This window comes from Halichondria panicea, chromosome 6 (genome assembly GCF_963675165.1).
Source record: "Halichondria panicea chromosome 6, odHalPani1.1, whole genome shotgun sequence".
NCBI classification, from domain to species: Eukaryota; Metazoa; Porifera; class Demospongiae; order Suberitida; family Halichondriidae; genus Halichondria; species Halichondria panicea.
In genome coordinates, this window is record NC_087382.1 from 313,936 (window position 1) to 333,469 (window position 19,534).

A 19,534-nucleotide genomic window follows, 5' to 3' on the forward strand; every position below is an offset into this window, starting at 1 on the left:
GGTACGCCCTCCTGTACTGTGTGATTATACTAGGCGTGGCATTATACTTTCTATGGGGCATGCAACAGTTTGTTAATTGTGCTGGCTGAATCTACTTGTTGTGTGTGTGTTGCTCAGACAAGACTTTAATAGTTGAACGCCTCCAAACGTCACATCAACACTAAAGGTGAGCTGCAAAGTTAGCTCATTGTAAATCACTTGTTTTCTTCTTAATTAATTGTAAAACTAACCACAAAACAAGCTGATTACAACATCATTCATATTGCTAGCTATGTGTGCTATTCTGTAATGTTGTCCTACTGTTGTTTAGGCTTGTCCAGTCATGCATGTTTAGTCACACACAATACGAAACAATGTGACGCTGAATTTATAATGCACTGGTAGCAAGCATAGTAATACATAGCATGCAACACAGTGGCTCACATTCCCACACAGCTGTAGCTGCTCTAGTGTCCAAGACGTGCAATAAGAGCAAATACTTCGCAATGGAGCACTCCTATAGATGCTCTTATTAGTACACTCCTGGCTGGTCTAGCCATAACTTTCAGACTGCCTTGCCTTATTAATAGTGGGGGGAGGGTCCTCTGCTAATGCTACAACTTGTCTAGTTCCATCACAGAGATAGCATCTAAAGGCCACTGAGCTACTCCATCAAAATTCATTCCTATAGATAAAAAAAGACCCTACTCTTTAAAGTCTGCAACAACTAGACGTTAGTTGCCCATAATTTATTATCAGGTAATCTTCTAAAAGTATTGTGAATCTCCTCTGGACGATGTTGCCAGCTGTGTTTATGAGGTCGCGTGTTAATCAGTGTTTAACCATTTCCAGTCCTCCATAGTAGAACACTGTTAACGAGTTAATTTATTTATATTGTTCTTAGCATGTGTCACCTGCAAATGTGTTTTCGCCTGTAAAGAAATAATCAACTGGCGCTCCGTTTCAGATACTGGTGCTACGCGTATGGACACTAGCATACTAACTTCCTATCAAAAGACACACTCTAAAGTCTTATTTATTTCTTTGATGCGTTTAACAGCCTGAAGCCATTCTGTCCAATTACTTCAAATTAGCGTATCATTTTTATCCCAATCATAATTTATCATCATTAGTTTACATCTGACCCATCACCGCGCACAGTATGACAGACTTTAGGGCGGGGTCTCTCTCCGGCCGCAGGTCACCCCTCCCCCCTCTAGCCGGACAAATCAATGACCCCACAGCACCTGATGAAATAGTACAGGTACGTTCTTTTGCTGTGTAGCTCATCAACGTTAATAAGGATATAATTATTGAAAATTTCCCCCTACTTGTGTTCCTACTTAACTCATGATTCGGAATAATCATGCCCATAAGCATTGGAATGTGTACATAATTATATATTATAGTCTACAGCATAATGTACATATCCATTAAATGTCACTCATTAGACTAAGTTTTGTTTCCACATGCTGAAAAGAAAACAAACAAAACAAACCTGATTGCCCTCGGTAACTGTTTCAATTTGGGAGTGGGGATGAAACGTACTCTGATCACAGTGAAACCACCACTCAGTTACACCCACTCATACTTGTACTGTACTAGTATTATATAATATATCGCGCATATTACAGAATATAGGCATGCAGTTAATCACACACACACACCCACACACACACCTTACACACATGCACACACGCACGCACGCACACACACCCACACACACACTCCACACAGAGTGGCTACCTCAACAGAAAGTGTGTGCACGAGGCTGGCTCTAAGAAGAGTAAGGATCGGTCGTGGGCTACACTATGGTGTAACATCAAGGGCACTGTCATGGAGTTCTTTAAGGTAAGTAATGGATATATGAGACCATCCCCATACTCTATACATTACTTTAATGGACACTTTTGGGGATCAAAGCTTTGGCTGTTATACAGAAGTGGCCTTTGTTGGGAGGTGGACTGTTTTAAATTAGTTCACAAACTGTTCATTTGAGACCTTGCCTTTAATGGCCTTTCTTCAGGAGTGGCTATTAAGAGGTGTTCCACTGCATCTCTTTATACAATAACAATGTACAACCCTTTTCAGCTCACTTGAAATTAAATTTTAAAAGCAATGCTACCTGTTGTACAGAGCCTGTCATGTGGTCCCACTGTGTACACTGAGTGGTTGCCTTATACATTTTCTCTTTGAGGCATCAATCCTAATTAAGACTAGACTCCATTGAACATGCAGGGTGTCATATACAGGGGAGGGGGAAAGGGGGGATATCCCCCCTCTGGCTCCAATTCCCTTATTCCCCCCTCTACTTCAAAATCGTGTATGACACCCTGGACATGGTTGCACCAACATTATCCTAGTCCCCAGTAATGTAGCTATGGACAGCCTGTATTATGCTGTATGTATATAAATGGCCCATCTCTCAGTGAGTATATCCAAATGTATTTTCTCATAGTTACGATACCTTCATGCATTCTTAGAGTAATTTCTTTCCTCTACACATGTAGCTTTGATTAATTTATCGGAAAATTTAACCCTTAGGCGGATGTTAGGGAAGGTAAGAGCCCGAGACCGTCCGGAGGCCCTCCCCCGAAGGACATGTTCCCTCCGCCCAACCTCGTGAGTTATTGGGGATCACCAAGTACATCTGATCAGTATAGTATTACATGCAGTGGACGTACTGCCTGATTGTTTCATAAAAAGGTGTCGTACAGAGCTTGCATTTAGGGTTTACTGTATACTGGTCAAGATTTAACAATAATTACGATCGCTCGTAGAGTTGAGGTAGGATCGGGCTATATACAACATGTACATGTAGTACATTTTTAACAGCTAAAATTAACGTTCTGGTCATTCCATCTCGGATTTTCTGTTTTTTTTTTTAATTTTTATATCTATATACATACATACATGTAGATCTATGGAGCTCTTTCGTACTGTACGCATGTTGTTTGTTGCAGTTATGAATAATTGGCAATAGTAATTATTACATTATCTAATTATCTACGTGTGAGTATAATTATGATCATGCTCATGCATAGCATGGCATCGTGGGTATTCATGCATCACATTTTAAATTTTCCCCCTCTCTCCAGAAAGAGAGGCATCACGGGTCATTGGACCTTGAGAACTGCTTGGTAGATATCGATTACACCTCTCAAATAAACAAAGATATTGATAAGAGACGATCGTTTCTCTTCCAACTCGTACTAATCGACAACACTGAGTACATCTTTCAGGCCCCCTCCGAGAAAAACAGGACGGCTTGGTGAGGTCATGTGATTGTCATATTATGGTCTGTTGGAGTTGTCGTTTTGGTTAAATTTGCGTTGAATCAGCTAGTGAATCATAATTATAGACATATTATGTTTGTGTGGTCACATGATTGTCACGTGATACGCATGCACGTGTATTACAGGGTGATGGCGATGAAGCAAGCGTCACGGAGAGTACCATCAGATGAAATAGAAGGAGGTAAACACATTTTTACTATACACAGTAATATGCCATTATGCATGTACGCTTCACACCAGAATAATATTTTTACTATAGTAGTGAAATTGATACTAGTGATCAATGCCAAATTGTCTGAAAGAAAATTATGTAATCATTGATATTGGATCCACCGAATTCAATTGGTTATGACAGTTGAAAGAGTCCCCAAACCATTGATTAAGCAGGAGGGGGGGTAGCCTCGACCCCAGGCCGATCTGTCTCCAATTGAACGCTAGGTCGCCTACCTAGGCCTGGTATTGATTGTATTTGGGTGTGATCTGGGCGTGGTTTTTTAATAAATTGACTGGTACAACAAAAAATGAATCCTCCAACAGTGGTCTTCAACAACAGCCTCTGGGGCAGTATACAGCAGGAAATACTTCCCAGAAGACACTTCTTTGGCAGTGGCAACCAAATCTTTGTCGATTCCTTTATTGCTACTGAGGATGGCAGCAGAAACACCGCTATTGTTTAGACTCCTGACCTGGTCAATCATGAGTCTCATGATGAGAGATACAAGGGGAGAGACAATTAACAAGAACAACACTTTTGTCAACAGGAGGAGCCTTGGTCCTACCTAGCTTGTAGTCCATTAAAAGGGTAGCAACTGATATAGCAGAGAGACTTGCCATACCCCGTTGGGAACCAGATAAACACATCCCTTCCCTCAAACAGGAGCTTGAGAGCCTGGGCCTGTTCTGCCATGAGAGTGAGGCCATCTTGCTTCAAACAAGACAACGCGTTGCATGCCATAGCTAGCTAGCTATAAATTGAGAACATAACACGGAGCTAAATTACTGTAACTTTTACGGGAGTAAAATGCCTCTACGTACACCTTTAGTATTACAGAAAAAAAGCAGGAAACAAAATGTGAAGAATCTCTGCTTTTGTTTCCGGTTCCTGCCACGCCCAGATACAATCAATACCAGGCCGTATTTTTCAACTTCGTTCTATTAAAGAAAAATCGGCCTGGGACCGAGGCTAGAGGGGGGGGTGTAGTTGAACACACACACACACACACACACACACACACACACACACACACACACACGTGCACACACACACACACACACACGCACACACACACACACACACACACACACACACACACACACACACACTCAGGTGGTGTGCACAGTTTGGCTCATTCTATCAAATCCTCACGCGACTCAATCAAACACAAGAGTCGACAAAATGTGTGAGTAATACAATACGTCTACCATCCACATCAATCAGTCTAGTGGTTGTACTGAGCATAATTATTATGATTACATAATTATGTGCCAAAAAAGGTTTCTTTCACGTGGGTGAAAATGTAAGTTCCAAATATAAGTGGGTGATTGCAAATATCAAGCATGTGATCGACAAGTTGCAAGTAGGAAATTTATATGCTCCATGCGGGTGAAAATTAACCAGCTAACCAGCACTGAAATATACCCTGTGTGCCATTGAATACCATCATCATGTCATCATCTCCGTGTCTCTCCTCTGCAGGCACTCTATAAAGAAGCATCACACGTCTGTACCGATGCATGTGCATGGGACAATGGGTAAGCACCACCACCCCCCCCCCACACACACCCCCACACACACACTAGTCGTTAACATACATGTACACTGTACATGTTGGCAATTAATAGCTCAACTTTAGAGTTTGTGCTGTCATCTTTGCACAGCGGCCATGCTATGTAACTTTCTAAACTACATGTACATATACATGTATCGTAATTGTATAATTATACGTAATTATTGTATACGGTAGTTTGCTTGAAATTATCTCTAAATCTATATACCCCTCCCCCCAACCCGCATGACAGGTTCTATAGACGAGAGTGAGTTAATGGAGGTGCCGGTGGCCCAGTCCCTTGTGGGGGGTGACCCCCAGCTGAGGGAGATCAAGAAGAGACTCATTGCAAAGAAAGAGATACTCAAGCAAATCAAGACAATGTACACAAGCTTCATGGGAGGAACAGGAGCTTGTGAGTGCTGTCTAGTGCGCGTGGGGGGGGGGGGGCTTGTGAGTGCTGTCTAGTTTGCGGGGGGGGGGGGGGGGGGTGTGAGTTGTCTAGTATACAGCAGGGATATACCCACACTGCTCTGTGGTGGTTTGGTAATAACCACTTCTTTAGGCAAACAATTTAACCACCACTAGACAAAACATAACATACAACCACCACTCAGGGCCTAGTTTACTATGTTTGTACATACAAAAAGCAAATTAATAGAGGATGCCACTACTTCACAGGTGTTGGGCACATCCCTGCATGGGTATGGACTGCATGTGCATTATGTTTACCATACATGTAGCAAGTGTTGTTGTATCAAAATAATAATTATGAACACTGAACTTTTGTTTATGATAACTTATGTGGGTTCACCTTATCTGAAAGTGAAAGTTGCAGTGTTGTATTGTAGATAATACTATTTAATCTTCATAATGTCTCAAATTAACCACTCGCTCGGTTGCTTTGCAGTGTATGCTGATGCGCTCATCCATCATGAAGGACCTGAGCACACGTCACATGACAAGGAAGAGGGCGTCGTCCATCGTCGTATGTCTCTCCCAGAGTCCAAAGGTCAAAACGAGGGTGAGGACAAGAGGTCGAGCACGGGGGAATACTGCGTTCCCATAACCACACCCCTTTATCCTGGAGTGCAGTCCGTAGGTGGAGGTATGTACAATGTATGTCTATTGAGCAAGTGCAGCAGCCTGTTTGCTAACAATGTAGCTCAACTTATTACAGCTGGTACTGAGCATGAGTTACACATGTTGTTAGCACGTATGTCACTATACTGTGGCTTACAGTAACCATTTGCATCGATTCCATGAGAATTTACAAAAAAAGAAAAGTATCCGTATCAATAGAAGTTATGCAGACTCCTAGAGTTATGCAGCTCCTGGAGTTTTGAAATTTGAGAACTAATACAGTAGAGCAATAATTAAAATGTGTTTCAGCGCAGACATTTCTCCTTGTATTAGTTACTGAGACTGAGCTGTTGTTGGACTACTACCTAGTGCCTGGGGCGCAATGGTCGCTGCTGAGGAAGGGAGAGACTGTGAGAGTGCTGGGGCAGGCCAGTAATGGTTGGTACCAGTGCATGGCACTACGCACCACCTCTATCAATATGGACGTCGAGGTTGCAGCTGGATACTCGTGAGTGTGGGGTGGATGGGGTGGAGGGGGTGTGAGTGTGGGGGTGTGGCAGTGTGAGATGTGTACTTCGCTGGTAATCTACGATAAAACCCTTAAGATAGTCAGGACACTATAATTAACCATGCGAATTCCTAAAGTTTACCGCTTAGTGATAAATAAAGTGTAACACACACACACAAACGCACGCACAGTGTTTATTCAAGCATCTCTAGTGGAACATCAGAACTTTCCAGCAGCTTGGAAGAGTCAGATTTCAACCAGAGCAGCCTAGGATCAGAGGTCAATTTAGACAGCCTAAGGTCACAGGTCAATCAGGACAGTCTAGGGTCACAGGTCAGCCGTACGAGCAATGGGTCAGAGGTCAACAGAAGGAGCAGTGCTAGCTCTGTACACGAATCAGAGTCTGTACCACCTGCCCATAAGGTTAGTACGCGTAGTTATACTAACATACATGTACATGTAACAATTAGTTTTACTTTTAAAATATGTCATGTGATAGACCTCTCTATTAGCGAAAGAATTCATCTTTAGTTTTGCTCATCTAAACTAAAGTTATGCCCAGTAACCAGTAGTTGCCGAAAAATCCCTACATTAATTAAGAGTGAACAAATAATAGTGTTAGCAAGTCACAGCGTGAAATGCTCCTCAGGGTAAATGATATGCTTTAATCGTTACAACGTTACAATTCAATCCTCAATTACATTAAACGTATATTAAACGTATATCCGCTGCAGACCAGCATCAGCTTGTCGGACCTTAGTTATAGCCAACCAGATGGTGAGGACACCGTCCTTTCTAAGATTAACAGAACAACGAGTTACAAGCAGGCCACCACCAACGCCGCCATTCCTGTTACCAGTGTCACTAAGACCAATGTGGGCAGAACAGAAAGCTATATGCAAGCCACGGATGGAGGCGAGGACCATTTTGAAGATGTCCTTATAAGGAAGAGCAACCAGAAAGCAACTCCTGGCAAGAGAAAAGGTACATGTACAGTACTACAACATATGAAGTATGTTGCCTATGGGCATGTTATTATTTACTGTGTAGACAACTTCTGTATCTTTTTCAATTGCTAAAATAATGTTGTTTTCTGACAATCATCTAGAACGTAATTTGATGCTTTAAATCACTAAACAGCATAGTCCACTCCACCCCACTCCACACACACACACTCACACTCACACTCACACTCACACACACACACACACACTCACACTCACACTCACACTCACACTCACCCCTCTACTCACACCCCACACACCATCACAGCTATCACAATTGGGCGCTCCACCTCTGCCGTCACGCCCGCCACACACTCAAACATCTGTTATCGTCGCACAGTGAATGCTGACAAGAGAAGAAGTGAGTCTGCCTCCCTATATCTTAACCGGCCCGCCTCTGCTCAGACATTCAGACTCATGGCTGTACTACAGAAAGAGAGAAAAACTGGAACTTATTTGGCTCCTCTGATTGGCTGCATAGCTCCGTCAGCACTCAAGTGTTGCTCTGGACAGGCTGAAGGTGAGATTGCATGTCTGAGCAATTTGTGATAGTTTATATCGATACTTTCATACGTGTATGTACATGTAGCAACTGAACCACGCCTTCAAGAGTTGATTCTCCAATCAGTGGGTGCCTTGTAGAGTAGATTATTCTGGCGATTAGGGACCTCCAGCGTCATTCATGTGTGGCATGCATGTTTAAATCACAATTTAGGTTGTTAATTTTTGTATGGGTATTATGATAATGGAATTGTGTGTTCATTGTGTGTGTACTACATCGCATACAATTGTAGCATTCTTAGCACATGTACAATATATGCTATTTTAGGTGGGGCCTCCGATAGTAGTGTGTAGATCACATGACCTATACAAGGGTCGTGTTGTTGTACTGTAATAACCTTTGCTAGCTTCGTGCCTGTCATGGCTTGTCAGTAAAAGACTTCATTTTGTGTGGACTGTGTTCAAGTAACAGAGAAAGTGGTAGGTCAATAGAGGCGGTTGTGTTGTCTAATAAAGTGTACTATAATAGCTCTATTCTGCTCGAGGGGGTTGCACTGTTTCTATATGTTTATCAAGTGGTCCAGTAGCACATGTCAAGAGTAGATAAGGACTCCTGCACATGTGTGTAGATAAGGACTCCTGCACATGTGTGTAGATAAGGACTCCTGCACATGTGTGTAGATCTGTTTGCACTCCTATTATTATTATTATTATTATTATTATTATTATTATTATTATTCGCAGGTGCAGCTCAACAAATCAACGGTGATCTATCACTCTCGAATCACCAAGACAACGAGGACGCTGATTTGAGATCACAGTCTACACTCTCCGACGAGCTAGAGGAGAGGCCAGCGTCTAATGAGATCCCAGAACTTCAGAATCTGATTCCAACATTATCAGTTTATGAATCGGATCGACCGCAATCTGCTGATTTGATTCTCGAGTCCAACTCCACAGTGCATCAATCCATTCCAGAATCGTTACGTCCCAAATCTGCCGAACCTGATACGGATTTGGAGAAAATTGGACTAGAATTTCCGAGTCAAACTGAACTAAACAAAGACGAGCCGACTTTTGTTGCTAAGGAACCAGACGACGACCAATCGGAGAGCCTTGGTACAAGAAGCGAGAAAGGCGATCGCTCAAAAGACGAGTTTGTGCTAGTTGAGTATCAAGAGGAACCTAGTGTTGTAGCAATAAGTCCAACTGCTATGGATCGTTCAGGACGGGCCAAATCTCTCCCACCCCCCACAATAGACCACACCCCCTTATTTCCGGTGGCCAATGGTGGGGCGGGGCCTGATTGGGAGCAAGCAAGGAATGAAAAAGAGGTGAACATAAGTTTACTCCATGGCTAGCATGAGATTAAGCAGTGGATAACTGAGTGAAGAATACTGGCTGACTTTGAGGGTATATACATGTACATTGTACGTACATGAAGCTTTAGTTGAGATTGTTCAATCTTCAATTAGTGATTGTCAATGTACATGTAGACCTGAACATTTTGTAGAGAGTGGATCTCCTTTTTTGGACAGTCATTATTGGAGCTAAATTTTCCGAACCAAAAAGTGTTTTTGTGTCTAATTGACTGACTATGATATTCCTCCTCCCCCTGACACAGCGCCAACCTCCTCACTCAGTTGTTAACACGAAGTCGTTGAAGCGTGGCTCGCATGATAGCACTGTGTCCATAGACCAGGGCACTAAGCCACCATCGTTCTTCAAGAAACTGTTTGCTAAGAAGAAAGGAAGATCAGCCAGCAGTCCTGTGCAGGTGAGAGAACGGAACACGTACATTGTATTAATATTATTACTTAGTATGATACTGGATACGAATCTGATCAAAATAATCGGACATGTATGATGTAGATGAGGAGGTGTGTCCCTAATTTAGTCAAGAGCTAGTGTCCAAATTCAATACAAGTGCATAATCATTGTTTACTTCTTCGCTCTCCAGATACCCTCTCCTCCCACCTCCACTTCTCACACAGCCTCACCAAGGAAACGCCCACACACCATCTCACGCAAATTCAAACCAGAACCCCTACAGAACGTTGCTGACGATGCATTCTTTGATAACTCCGAGGGGAGACTGCGTGTGGCAAGCATGAGTGGGCGACCTGTGAGGTGTGAGGGTGTGGGACTTGTGATAGGAGACGACAGCTCATCGGAATCGGAAGATGAGAATGAAGATGAAGAAACCGGTGAGTTGGAATGGGAACCAATTGGAATGGAATACCGTCCTACATGTATATTACTCAGCCATTCAGATGATGTAATAAGTTTTTTGGAAACGATATTTTCTACAGAAAGCTTCGTCCCAAGGTACCATTATTATTTATCTGAGGTTCCACAGTTAGGCGCTTAAGCGAGACCGACCTTTAAACCCTCGTTAATTCAGACTAAATGCTTATTCAGGTGCTGCAACTAATTATACCCAATAATTGCCTCTGTGGCTCTCAAACTCATGTATAGATACAGTTTAATTCTCGTTATGTGTTCATTGTACATATTATCCTCTAGCTAATATGATTATGCCTCAGGTATATGGTGATATTAATCTTATTCCTCCGGCCTTGCAGTTAGTGTTCAAGGAGATAGTGTGACGAGCGACCAATCGCCTGGCACCACACTGGAGCTGGAGGAGAAGCTCCCATTGTCGAGACAAGTCTCGGATATTGTGACTAGCAGCAGCACAAGTTACACTGGAGGGCGGATGAAGAGATCAGGTGAGCTACATTGTACATTCTAGTGAGCCAGGGTTAGAATGATGTAATGAAGAGATCGGGTGAGCTACATTCTTGAGTGGTGGTTAGAGTAATGGATCTTCATTTCATTAAGTTAGAGACTTATTGTTTGACCCCATGTCTGCATGATGACTTATATCACGTTGTAAAGGTAACAAGGGTGTAATAAAAGTCATACAGTCCCTTATATTTTATTACACGGTCGCGTAGCCTCGAGGCATGATTCGGTAAGGGGTCGTTGTGGTATAAAACACATATAGCATGAGAATCCTCGTGTTTTAATATACATGTAGCTTGCATATGCCACACTAAAACGTATTGAGTAGTCTAATACTCCCCTCACCCCCTCAATCCTTGTAGCCTCTGACCACGACACACTCGCACTCAGTCTCCAACGTGAGGTGATCGAGGAAGAGCCTCCACCAAAGTCATCCCTCTCACTGAAGAAGAACCTCAAGTACTCGTTCAGGTGAGATTCTGCTGTTGTACATAAGTCTCCGTTCCGTTCTGTAGTGTCCAATTCCAAGACTATAAAATAAGGTAGATTGAGACTAATTGGTTTTGCAAGCACCCTTAATTTGTGTGGCCATTTCACACACGTTATTATTACAATTAAGTCCCTGCTACCAATATACTGGCTGCCTTGAGAATGTTTTAGCATGCTGTTTGAAGTTCTGTTATTATTATTGCGAAATCCACTCAGAGCACACTCGGAAGTCATGCATGCTGCGTGTGCGTATGCTATTTCATTTTTGCCCCTCCCCCAATCACATGACTTGTATTTGTGATATTGATTGAGCCAACTAGACTACTAGACTACTAATAATTTGTTCTTGCTACTGAATGTACCCACAAGCTGACACTGTAACGTGTCTGTTGCTATGTGTACCATGTCACTGGGCAGTGGTATCTGCTTCTATGTATTCTATTGTCCAACTATATTCTTAATGCTAGGCAACAGAATGCAACTACCAAGTGATTGCCAGATACCTGTGTGTACATGCAGTAACCTCTTACAAGCAGTGCTTAAAATTAGTATCAGCGACAGCCTATATTAAATGTTAAAAGTATAAATTTGTGAGCAGTTTGCCTTGAAGCCTGTAGTTTTATATTGAGTGCGTACATGTACATTATTGTATAGTGGTCACCCCTTGGGCAACAGTGGCTGTAATAAAGAGGTGCTAACACAGGTCCAAACACATGCTGTGGAGACATATTGGTGCTCATTAACCTGGTTGTATTATAAACGGTGACACTGGTCCAAACACGTACATGTACATACTATGGAGAGACTTTGGAGCCTATTAACCTGGCTGCATTTTAAAGGGGATCTGCTTATACATGTAGAGTGTAATCAGGTGTGTACAGTTTAAACAAACACAATAATAATTAATGAAGAGTGTTCAGCGTATATCTTGTACGTGTACATGTATATTGAATACTGATGCTACATCCTTTACTGGTACTGAGAATGTATCAGTACTTGGTGTCCCTTTCCTCATGCTCAAGTTGCCTTTGTGTGATGTTAGTGGTGTGACGCACGCACGCACGCACACACGTATAGGTGTTGGTAGATGTTATTACATGCCGAGGATGTTTATTGTCGCTCTGATTGCTGTTGATAGTGTATTGATTAACCCCTTGTGTTCTCCCAGTCCTGTCACGAACAATACAATCATGTAGTTGCCAAATACGTGCAATAATATGTACAGTGAACTATTATTTAATTCATGGTAATCCTTGGGCAGACCAATTAACAGTGGCTCCTAATAAAGCCCGTAGTTTTATATGTTGAGTGCGTACATACATGTATTGTAACCTGTCTATAGTAGGTCACCCCCTTGGGCAACAGTGGCTGTAATAAAGAGGTGGCCTGCTAACACAGGTCCTAACACAGGAGAGATTTTGGGGCCCATTAGCCTGGCTGTATTATAGAGGGTGGCCTATTTGTAGGGTGACCACAATAGACAAGTTTCACATGCATTGTGTGTGTGTGTGTGATATAGTACCCGTCATCATTTTCATTTAGTTGAATGCTGCCTTTACATACATTAAGACTATAGGCTATACATGTATTTAATTGAAAAGTGATGTCGTTAACAACTGACTATCAGAGCATTAATTCTATCATTGTCTCCAGAAGTAATCAGTTCTCGATCCCACGTCTTATACGGCACAGGGTTGGTATAAGGAGTCTAGATTCTGATGTTTATATCATGTACGTACTTAGCTCCATCAAGAGAGTGCTAACATCAGAGCATCATTAATGTCCGTCAATATTTGGCATGGTCGACGTGTACAGTGGTTTCCCTTAATTTGCCCTAAGGTGCTTTATGTACTCCTGTCTACAAAAAATGTTAGTATCATATTTCCTCGATTAAACAACGAGTTCTAAGAAAAGGCATTTAAGCAAGACCGACCTTTGAACCCGTTGAATCACTAGCGTTTAATCGAAACGGGCATTGTATTACAACTCATCATGAGGAAGTACAGATGTCCTTACATTTCCCAGTGACCTTAACACTTACGGAAATTAGTACAACTATAATATTATTGTAGATTAATCGCAGTCCATATAATTATTTTCAGGTTTCCCGAGCCTACGCACAATCGCCAGCTGATCAAACACTGCTCTAAATGGTGGCACATTGTACACATCACTTGTGATGATTGTTGGCACATTATTACAAATGGCTTTTATCCATTCATAGCATATATAAGTGGCAGCACTTCTTACGTACAATGTTGTGGACTAGATTATGTTAAAAGCACTCTTTATTCTTTGTTCTTTATTGGATCAATTGAGAGTCACGGTCGAGTGATTCACAATTTTAAGGGTGTACGTGCTAACAAATTTGGTATAAGTAAGCTATACCCAGAGGAAGTACGACACGAGTACCTCGATTAGGCTTGGTCACGTGCAAAATTCAACGTTAAAGTCATTGTTGCATGTGACTAATTAACTCAATTTTAGCCTAGCTAATCGAGGTACTCGTGTCGGAACCTCCTCTGAGTTGTACGCACTGACACCATGCACCACCCTCCTTGTGGTCAGATATAAAATTTTATGACTATGTTTTTGTTTATACGTGTGTTTATACATGTAGCCTTGTGTGCATAGTTTAAGTCACTTGATGCATTGTAGCCTCTCAATATTTACGGCAGTGTTCTCTTTAATGTATTTTCAATGGCTCATTGTTTGTGGTTGCATGCATCATTCCTGCATGCCAAAGCTAACGTGTCTACAATATTATGACACTCTTTGGTTAATCGAATTAATATCCTGTTGCTATCAACTGTCAACTATTTGGCAGTCAGCGAGCGCTTGTCAGTCTACATCACGTAAACAGCTTTGAATTGTCAAACTGACAACAGATCAAAGAAAGGCATTTTGATTGTAGTGATCTGCTATAAACTGGCTGGATTCAAGTGTCTATACCATTCCTTCTCTATATAGTTACAAGTTGAAGCTACTGACTAGCTTTTTTAACTTAGCTAGGCTAGAAAAGACTTGCAACAGTTGAGCTGCATTATCTGTTGAACTATACTGCAAGTTTGACTGCATTGGCTTACTGATCTATCTTTGAGTACTACATCACTTGAAGATACTGTGTCTGTTTCTTGCAACGAAATTGTCTCAAACTGAAAGTGAAAATGACTAGTGGTGGAGTGAGCCTTCGAAACACGCGACGTCACAGTGCACCGCATATTCCCATGCACCACAACTTGTTCCCACGGTTACTAATGGCGTTCACCAACCATCACAGAAAGACCAGAGTAACCTCCGAGGAATCTAGTTCACCGTTGAGGAAGAGCAAGAAACAGAGGAAGAAGAGTCTGACTGGGCCCGAGGCCTACAAGTTGAGTGAGGCTATCACTCCGAGCACACCAGAGATCAATACCAAGTGGTGAGCAGGTCTACATACGTGTAGTCTAATGGTGTACATAATTATAGTGATGTTATGTGCATGGCAGATTAATATTTTGGAGTATGTGAACCACCCCTATCAATAATTATAATTGAGCTCATAGTACGACATAATATTGTGGGCTTGCAATAAATAGCCGAGTTAGTTACGTACCAGAGGAGGTCCGACATGCGTGCACGAATCACTACACGTTCAGTGCATTGTGGCCTGGACATATCACGTGACCGTAATGACATCAATGCACTGAACTAGTAGTGATTCGTGCATGCATATCGGACCTCCTCTGAGCAGTTACTGTTTAAACTTAGTACTTACAATGTCATGTTTACAATGTCATGTGACGTTCATTGTGCAGGGATGTGATTTTCCGTGCTCCACCGAGAGGTGAGAAGAGATACGTGTACCTTGACCCCGAGGGGGCGGGTGGCAAATACGGCTTCAGGCTACAGGTGAGTGCTGGCACTAAAACACATATGTACACTGTACTGGGGAATAACGTTTTGCATTTGTGCATGACCTATGTTGGTTCCACTATTTACTTTCTTCTTGACAGTTTTACATAGTGCATGACCTGTTACTGTAACAGTTGATCCCGTTAGCATCAGTGTCTGACTATTGTGACAATCCTCCCCCCCCCCCCCAGAGCTATGGTCGTGTGAGGGAACAAGGCAAAGTGTTGCAGACGTTTGTACAGAGCGTGGTTCCCGGGTCCGTGTCATTCCTTGCCGGGCTGTACCCGGGTGATACCATCATAGAGGTCAACGGGGTCGACGTTAAGTATGCTCCCGTTGAAGAAGTAGTGAAAGGAATACATGAGGGGGCGGAGACAGGAGCAAGGTGGGTGGGGCTAAAGTAGCCGTACATCAAATGTATAGTTTAGAGGGTCTATGTATCAAAATTTTTTCTTGTGTGGCTAACATTTTCATACTTGTTAATATTGTTGAAAATCTTTTTTTTCCTCGAAAATTCTAATGAAGTTTGTATAACTATTGACCAGCTAGAGATCATAATCAATATTGCACACACGTACACTATACGTATTTACAGGATTGCTCTGAAGGTGGAGTTTGTGGATGGAGTCACTCGATTGGACAGAATGAAGGCCTCCGATGATGTCAAAGTACGTGCATGTGTTGATATCGTGTATTTTGAAAGCCGATTTTTGTGGTTGGCTCGAACCAATTTTCGAAAGATGCTAGCTATTAGAAGAGCTTATCACACAGCTAGAGTGTATATCAAAGATGTACGATAATCCACCAATTAATTTGACAAAGCCCAGAGCTTGAGTTTTCTGAAGCTGCATAATTTTACAGCATTGTTGTTGACAAAGTTTCATCTAGCTCTTAATTTATGTTGCAGGCTATAATCAAAGACAAGCAGTTACAACTTAGCCGGCTCATCGAACAATCAAAAGACAGTACCATACGCAAATCCCTTCACTCACCTCCCGTCCTCACACCAGTCACTAGCCTCACACCTTGGAGTGAAACCACACCCACTAACAAACCGAAACCCAGTCCATTTGGTTACGATCGTCAACTGAACAGCATAGTCTCGTTACATACGGACAGTGTGACTGGTCTACTGTGTGATGTGCTGGTCATGCCTCTGAGCAGTTGTCATCAGCCCAACTCTGGAACTGACAATGGTGTGTTGATAGACTAGCTTGTTTACTACAGTGTGTATGCCAGACTAGTTGCAGTGTACTATATTTGGTCAGCATATCATGAATCACTCAGCTGTCTCTACAATGCTCACACTCTCCCTAAAGAGATGTACAACCTCTCTATTGAGATCACTCAGTATTGCCCCTACAATGTCAATCCCTACACTATTGACTTCGTAATTATTTATGCTCTTGCACATACGTACAGCATTATTAGTACCTGTCTAACTAAGTCCTCTGATTTCATTGATAGACTAGCTATCTCTGTAGGCCATTGCACTCTCACCTTGTATAGTTGCCCTAACATTCACACACTGTAAAAAATGATTTGTGGTTTTGATGCAGAGTGCGTGACTATTGTGGCAAATGTACGTTTTTTTCCTGATATTTTCCACAATAGTCCGTACACATCTGGGTTAAAACCACACAACTAGTGCATGTGTGACTGTCCAGATTGTTTGTAGATATGCTGTTGTGTGTACGTCTGATCATCTGGTACACAGCTTTGTACCAGGTCAACAGCTATAGATGTGTCCATGTCAACACGGTGACTGCCAGGTTTTATATTGATATGCTTCCAACATTAATTCCGGGTGTTGTTTGTGTGTCGAGGGACCTTCAAATAATATCAATTTTGGCTCAGAATTTATTATTATAATGGTACGGGTAATTCGTGCAATTTAGAATGTTAACAAGTGGTGAGCTTTCAAGTTTAACCAGTACTACGTCGACCCACACACACACTCACACATGCCCCCTCCACACACACACACAGTGTTGCTCCACCTCCTGCGAACTGGAGGGGATGGTCTACTCAACGAACTTTCTCTGGCCAAACAATGCAGACTTGGAGAGAACATCATCACCGGGGGTCACGACCTCCACGCACAAAGTAAGTAATCGCATTACATCTCACTTGGGTTCATGACCTCACTGTTAGCCATAGATAGTGTAAAGTTGTGAAGTCCCCAGGATTTAATATTATTATTACCCTCTTTCGTGTTTAATAATGGCCAGAACCTTGTTCTCCCAAAGGTGTCCGTTATAGGTAAACTGTTTATTGTGGTAATCTCTCAGCTAGCCCATTATTGCATATAAAGTGTCATAATTATTATCATACATCATTGCCCCCCTCCAGGCATCTATCATTGTGCCTTTGGCAATCTTGAAGAGTCCCTACAAAGATGTTGTGTGCAAGCTCTGAGCGATGCCAGCTCTAGGGGACACCGGAATATTGTCTTCTGGTTGGACGGATTCGTTTCCATTGCCGGTAAGCTATGTACGGTAGTTTCGTTTGACTCTATACATGTAGTAGCTCGGAATAGAAAGTCGTACTAAGGTTTTGTTGTTGACAACATGCACGCAAATAGTTAAGCTGCAAACAGCAACTGTAAGTGATACTCAGTGCCTACTTAATTGTTTCCACGCTCCCACATAATTTTTAGCCTATCCGCATCTAATTAAGATGCATGTAGACCTACACCCACACACATCATTGGTACCACACAATTATTGGCTTACCCACATCTAATTAAGAGCCTTTACCCACACATATTATTGGTCCCACATAATTATTGGCTTACCAACATTTAATTAAGATTGTTCTACCCACACATAGCATAGTATCCAACGCTCATGCAGGTGCATTTATCTGATTTCTGCTGCGAATATCTATATGCACTGTAATGGAGCCTCTCTATCAAGGAAAGTGACTGTTTTAAAATTGCCCTTTTATTCATAGTCAGTCACCACTGCGTCATAATTACCAATACTCTAAGAGACATAGGCACCCACTCACCCACACATACACTCCACACTCACTCACCCACTGCACACACACACCCACTCACCCACACCTACACTATACACACATACAGTGTCACCTCAGATTGTGATTGAGTCTGTTCGTCAATGGCTTGGTGGTAACAACAGTGTGTTGTTTGACAGAGTTGTCTTTTCGGCAAAGGCAAACGTCAACATTATCGAAAACTTTTTAGGGGATGCTTTCCCACTCGAGAACTTTGCACCGAGAGACAGTATCATTTCTGAGCAATCCAGTACGGTGGATTTGGAATCAGGAATGGACTTATCGGATATCCAGAATCAAAACGGAACCGACCTCGAAAGCAAAAGTGAAGAGAGTATTAAAGACAAGCTGAATGAGTCAGATTCGGCCCCAGAAACCGAGTCAGAAAAACCACTTCTTTTCCAGAACACAGAGGAGGTTACAAATGACAATGTAGAAGATGTTGTGGGGGATCTACCGGCCATTATAGATACCAAAAATACCAAACGACTTGACAAAACGAGCGTAAGTGACGTTGGAATACAACTTGGAATGAATTTAGATAACGGCAATGATGAAGATGGTGTAGAGGATCTTCCGGTGATCGCTATAAATACGAAAAAACCGCTCTTACAACAAGCAAGCGTTAGCGATATTGGAATACAACTTCAAATGAGTTTAGACGAGGACAATGATGAAAACGTGGTTCCAGTTTTGAAATTTTCAGATTCCGATTCGGATAGACTTGATTCAGACAACAGTGCACCATCTCTACTCAGCATGTTAACTGGAAACTCTGATCCCAAACAGTCGTCGTCATTGGCCGTCGGTTCCAGCACACCCCCGAGCCAGACGTCATCACTTGCATTTGCCACGCCCCTCTCTAAAACCACGCCTACTCGAGGGCTGGTGGTTGTGTTGGATAGCAGGACCCCTAGCCCGAGCAGCTCACCCAGATTTAGCTCTAAGAACAGCCCACAGCTGGTGTTAAACCCTGATAGATTAGAGTCTGAAGTTTAATGTGTACATACTTGCAAGTGCGTCGTTTTTTAAGCAACCTGTTCTAATTTGTGTCCTGATTTTTGAATTGCGCATTTTTCTGCCTCACTTTTTTATGCACCTTGATATTATGTATGTTTATTAATGTTTATATATTAATTTTATAGCAGGAGTGTTTTTGGTTGATACTTCTATAAAATGTATGACTATCTATGATTATACATGTACCCCCAGCATGGAATATCCCCTTAGCAATGCCCCACCTAT

General features: G+C 42.2%; 1 protein-coding gene across 3 annotated transcripts; it reads left to right on the plus strand.

Moving 5' to 3' along the window:
- The first annotated feature begins 25 nt into the window (after window positions 1-25).
- On the plus strand, window positions 26-19,483 carry LOC135337587 (uncharacterized). Of its 3 annotated transcripts, none has more exons than XM_064533525.1 (27): window positions 26-166; window positions 1,141-1,243; window positions 1,717-1,830; window positions 2,524-2,601; window positions 3,078-3,250; window positions 3,401-3,456; window positions 4,603-4,675; window positions 4,972-5,027; window positions 5,295-5,456; window positions 5,952-6,149; window positions 6,458-6,632; window positions 6,824-7,055; window positions 7,367-7,616; window positions 7,905-8,156; window positions 8,882-9,471; window positions 9,762-9,914; window positions 10,098-10,344; window positions 10,723-10,869; window positions 11,248-11,356; window positions 14,655-14,795; window positions 15,172-15,265; window positions 15,460-15,653; window positions 15,864-15,936; window positions 16,176-16,464; window positions 17,258-17,374; window positions 17,621-17,752; window positions 18,360-19,483. In XM_064533525.1, exons 2-27 carry the CDS (start codon window positions 1,142-1,144, stop codon window positions 19,286-19,288), a joined length of 5,136 nt encoding a protein of 1,711 aa, XP_064389595.1. In that variant the 5' UTR covers window positions 26-166; window position 1,141; the 3' UTR covers window positions 19,289-19,483. The 3 variants fall into 3 exon arrangements, with proteins under 3 accessions (XP_064389595.1, XP_064389597.1, XP_064389596.1); XM_064533527.1 differs by lacking the exon at window positions 18,360-19,483 and adding an exon at window positions 18,124-18,353; XM_064533526.1 differs by having other exon boundaries at window positions 32-166; window positions 1,113-1,243.
- Window positions 19,484-19,534: the final 51 nt, after the last annotated feature.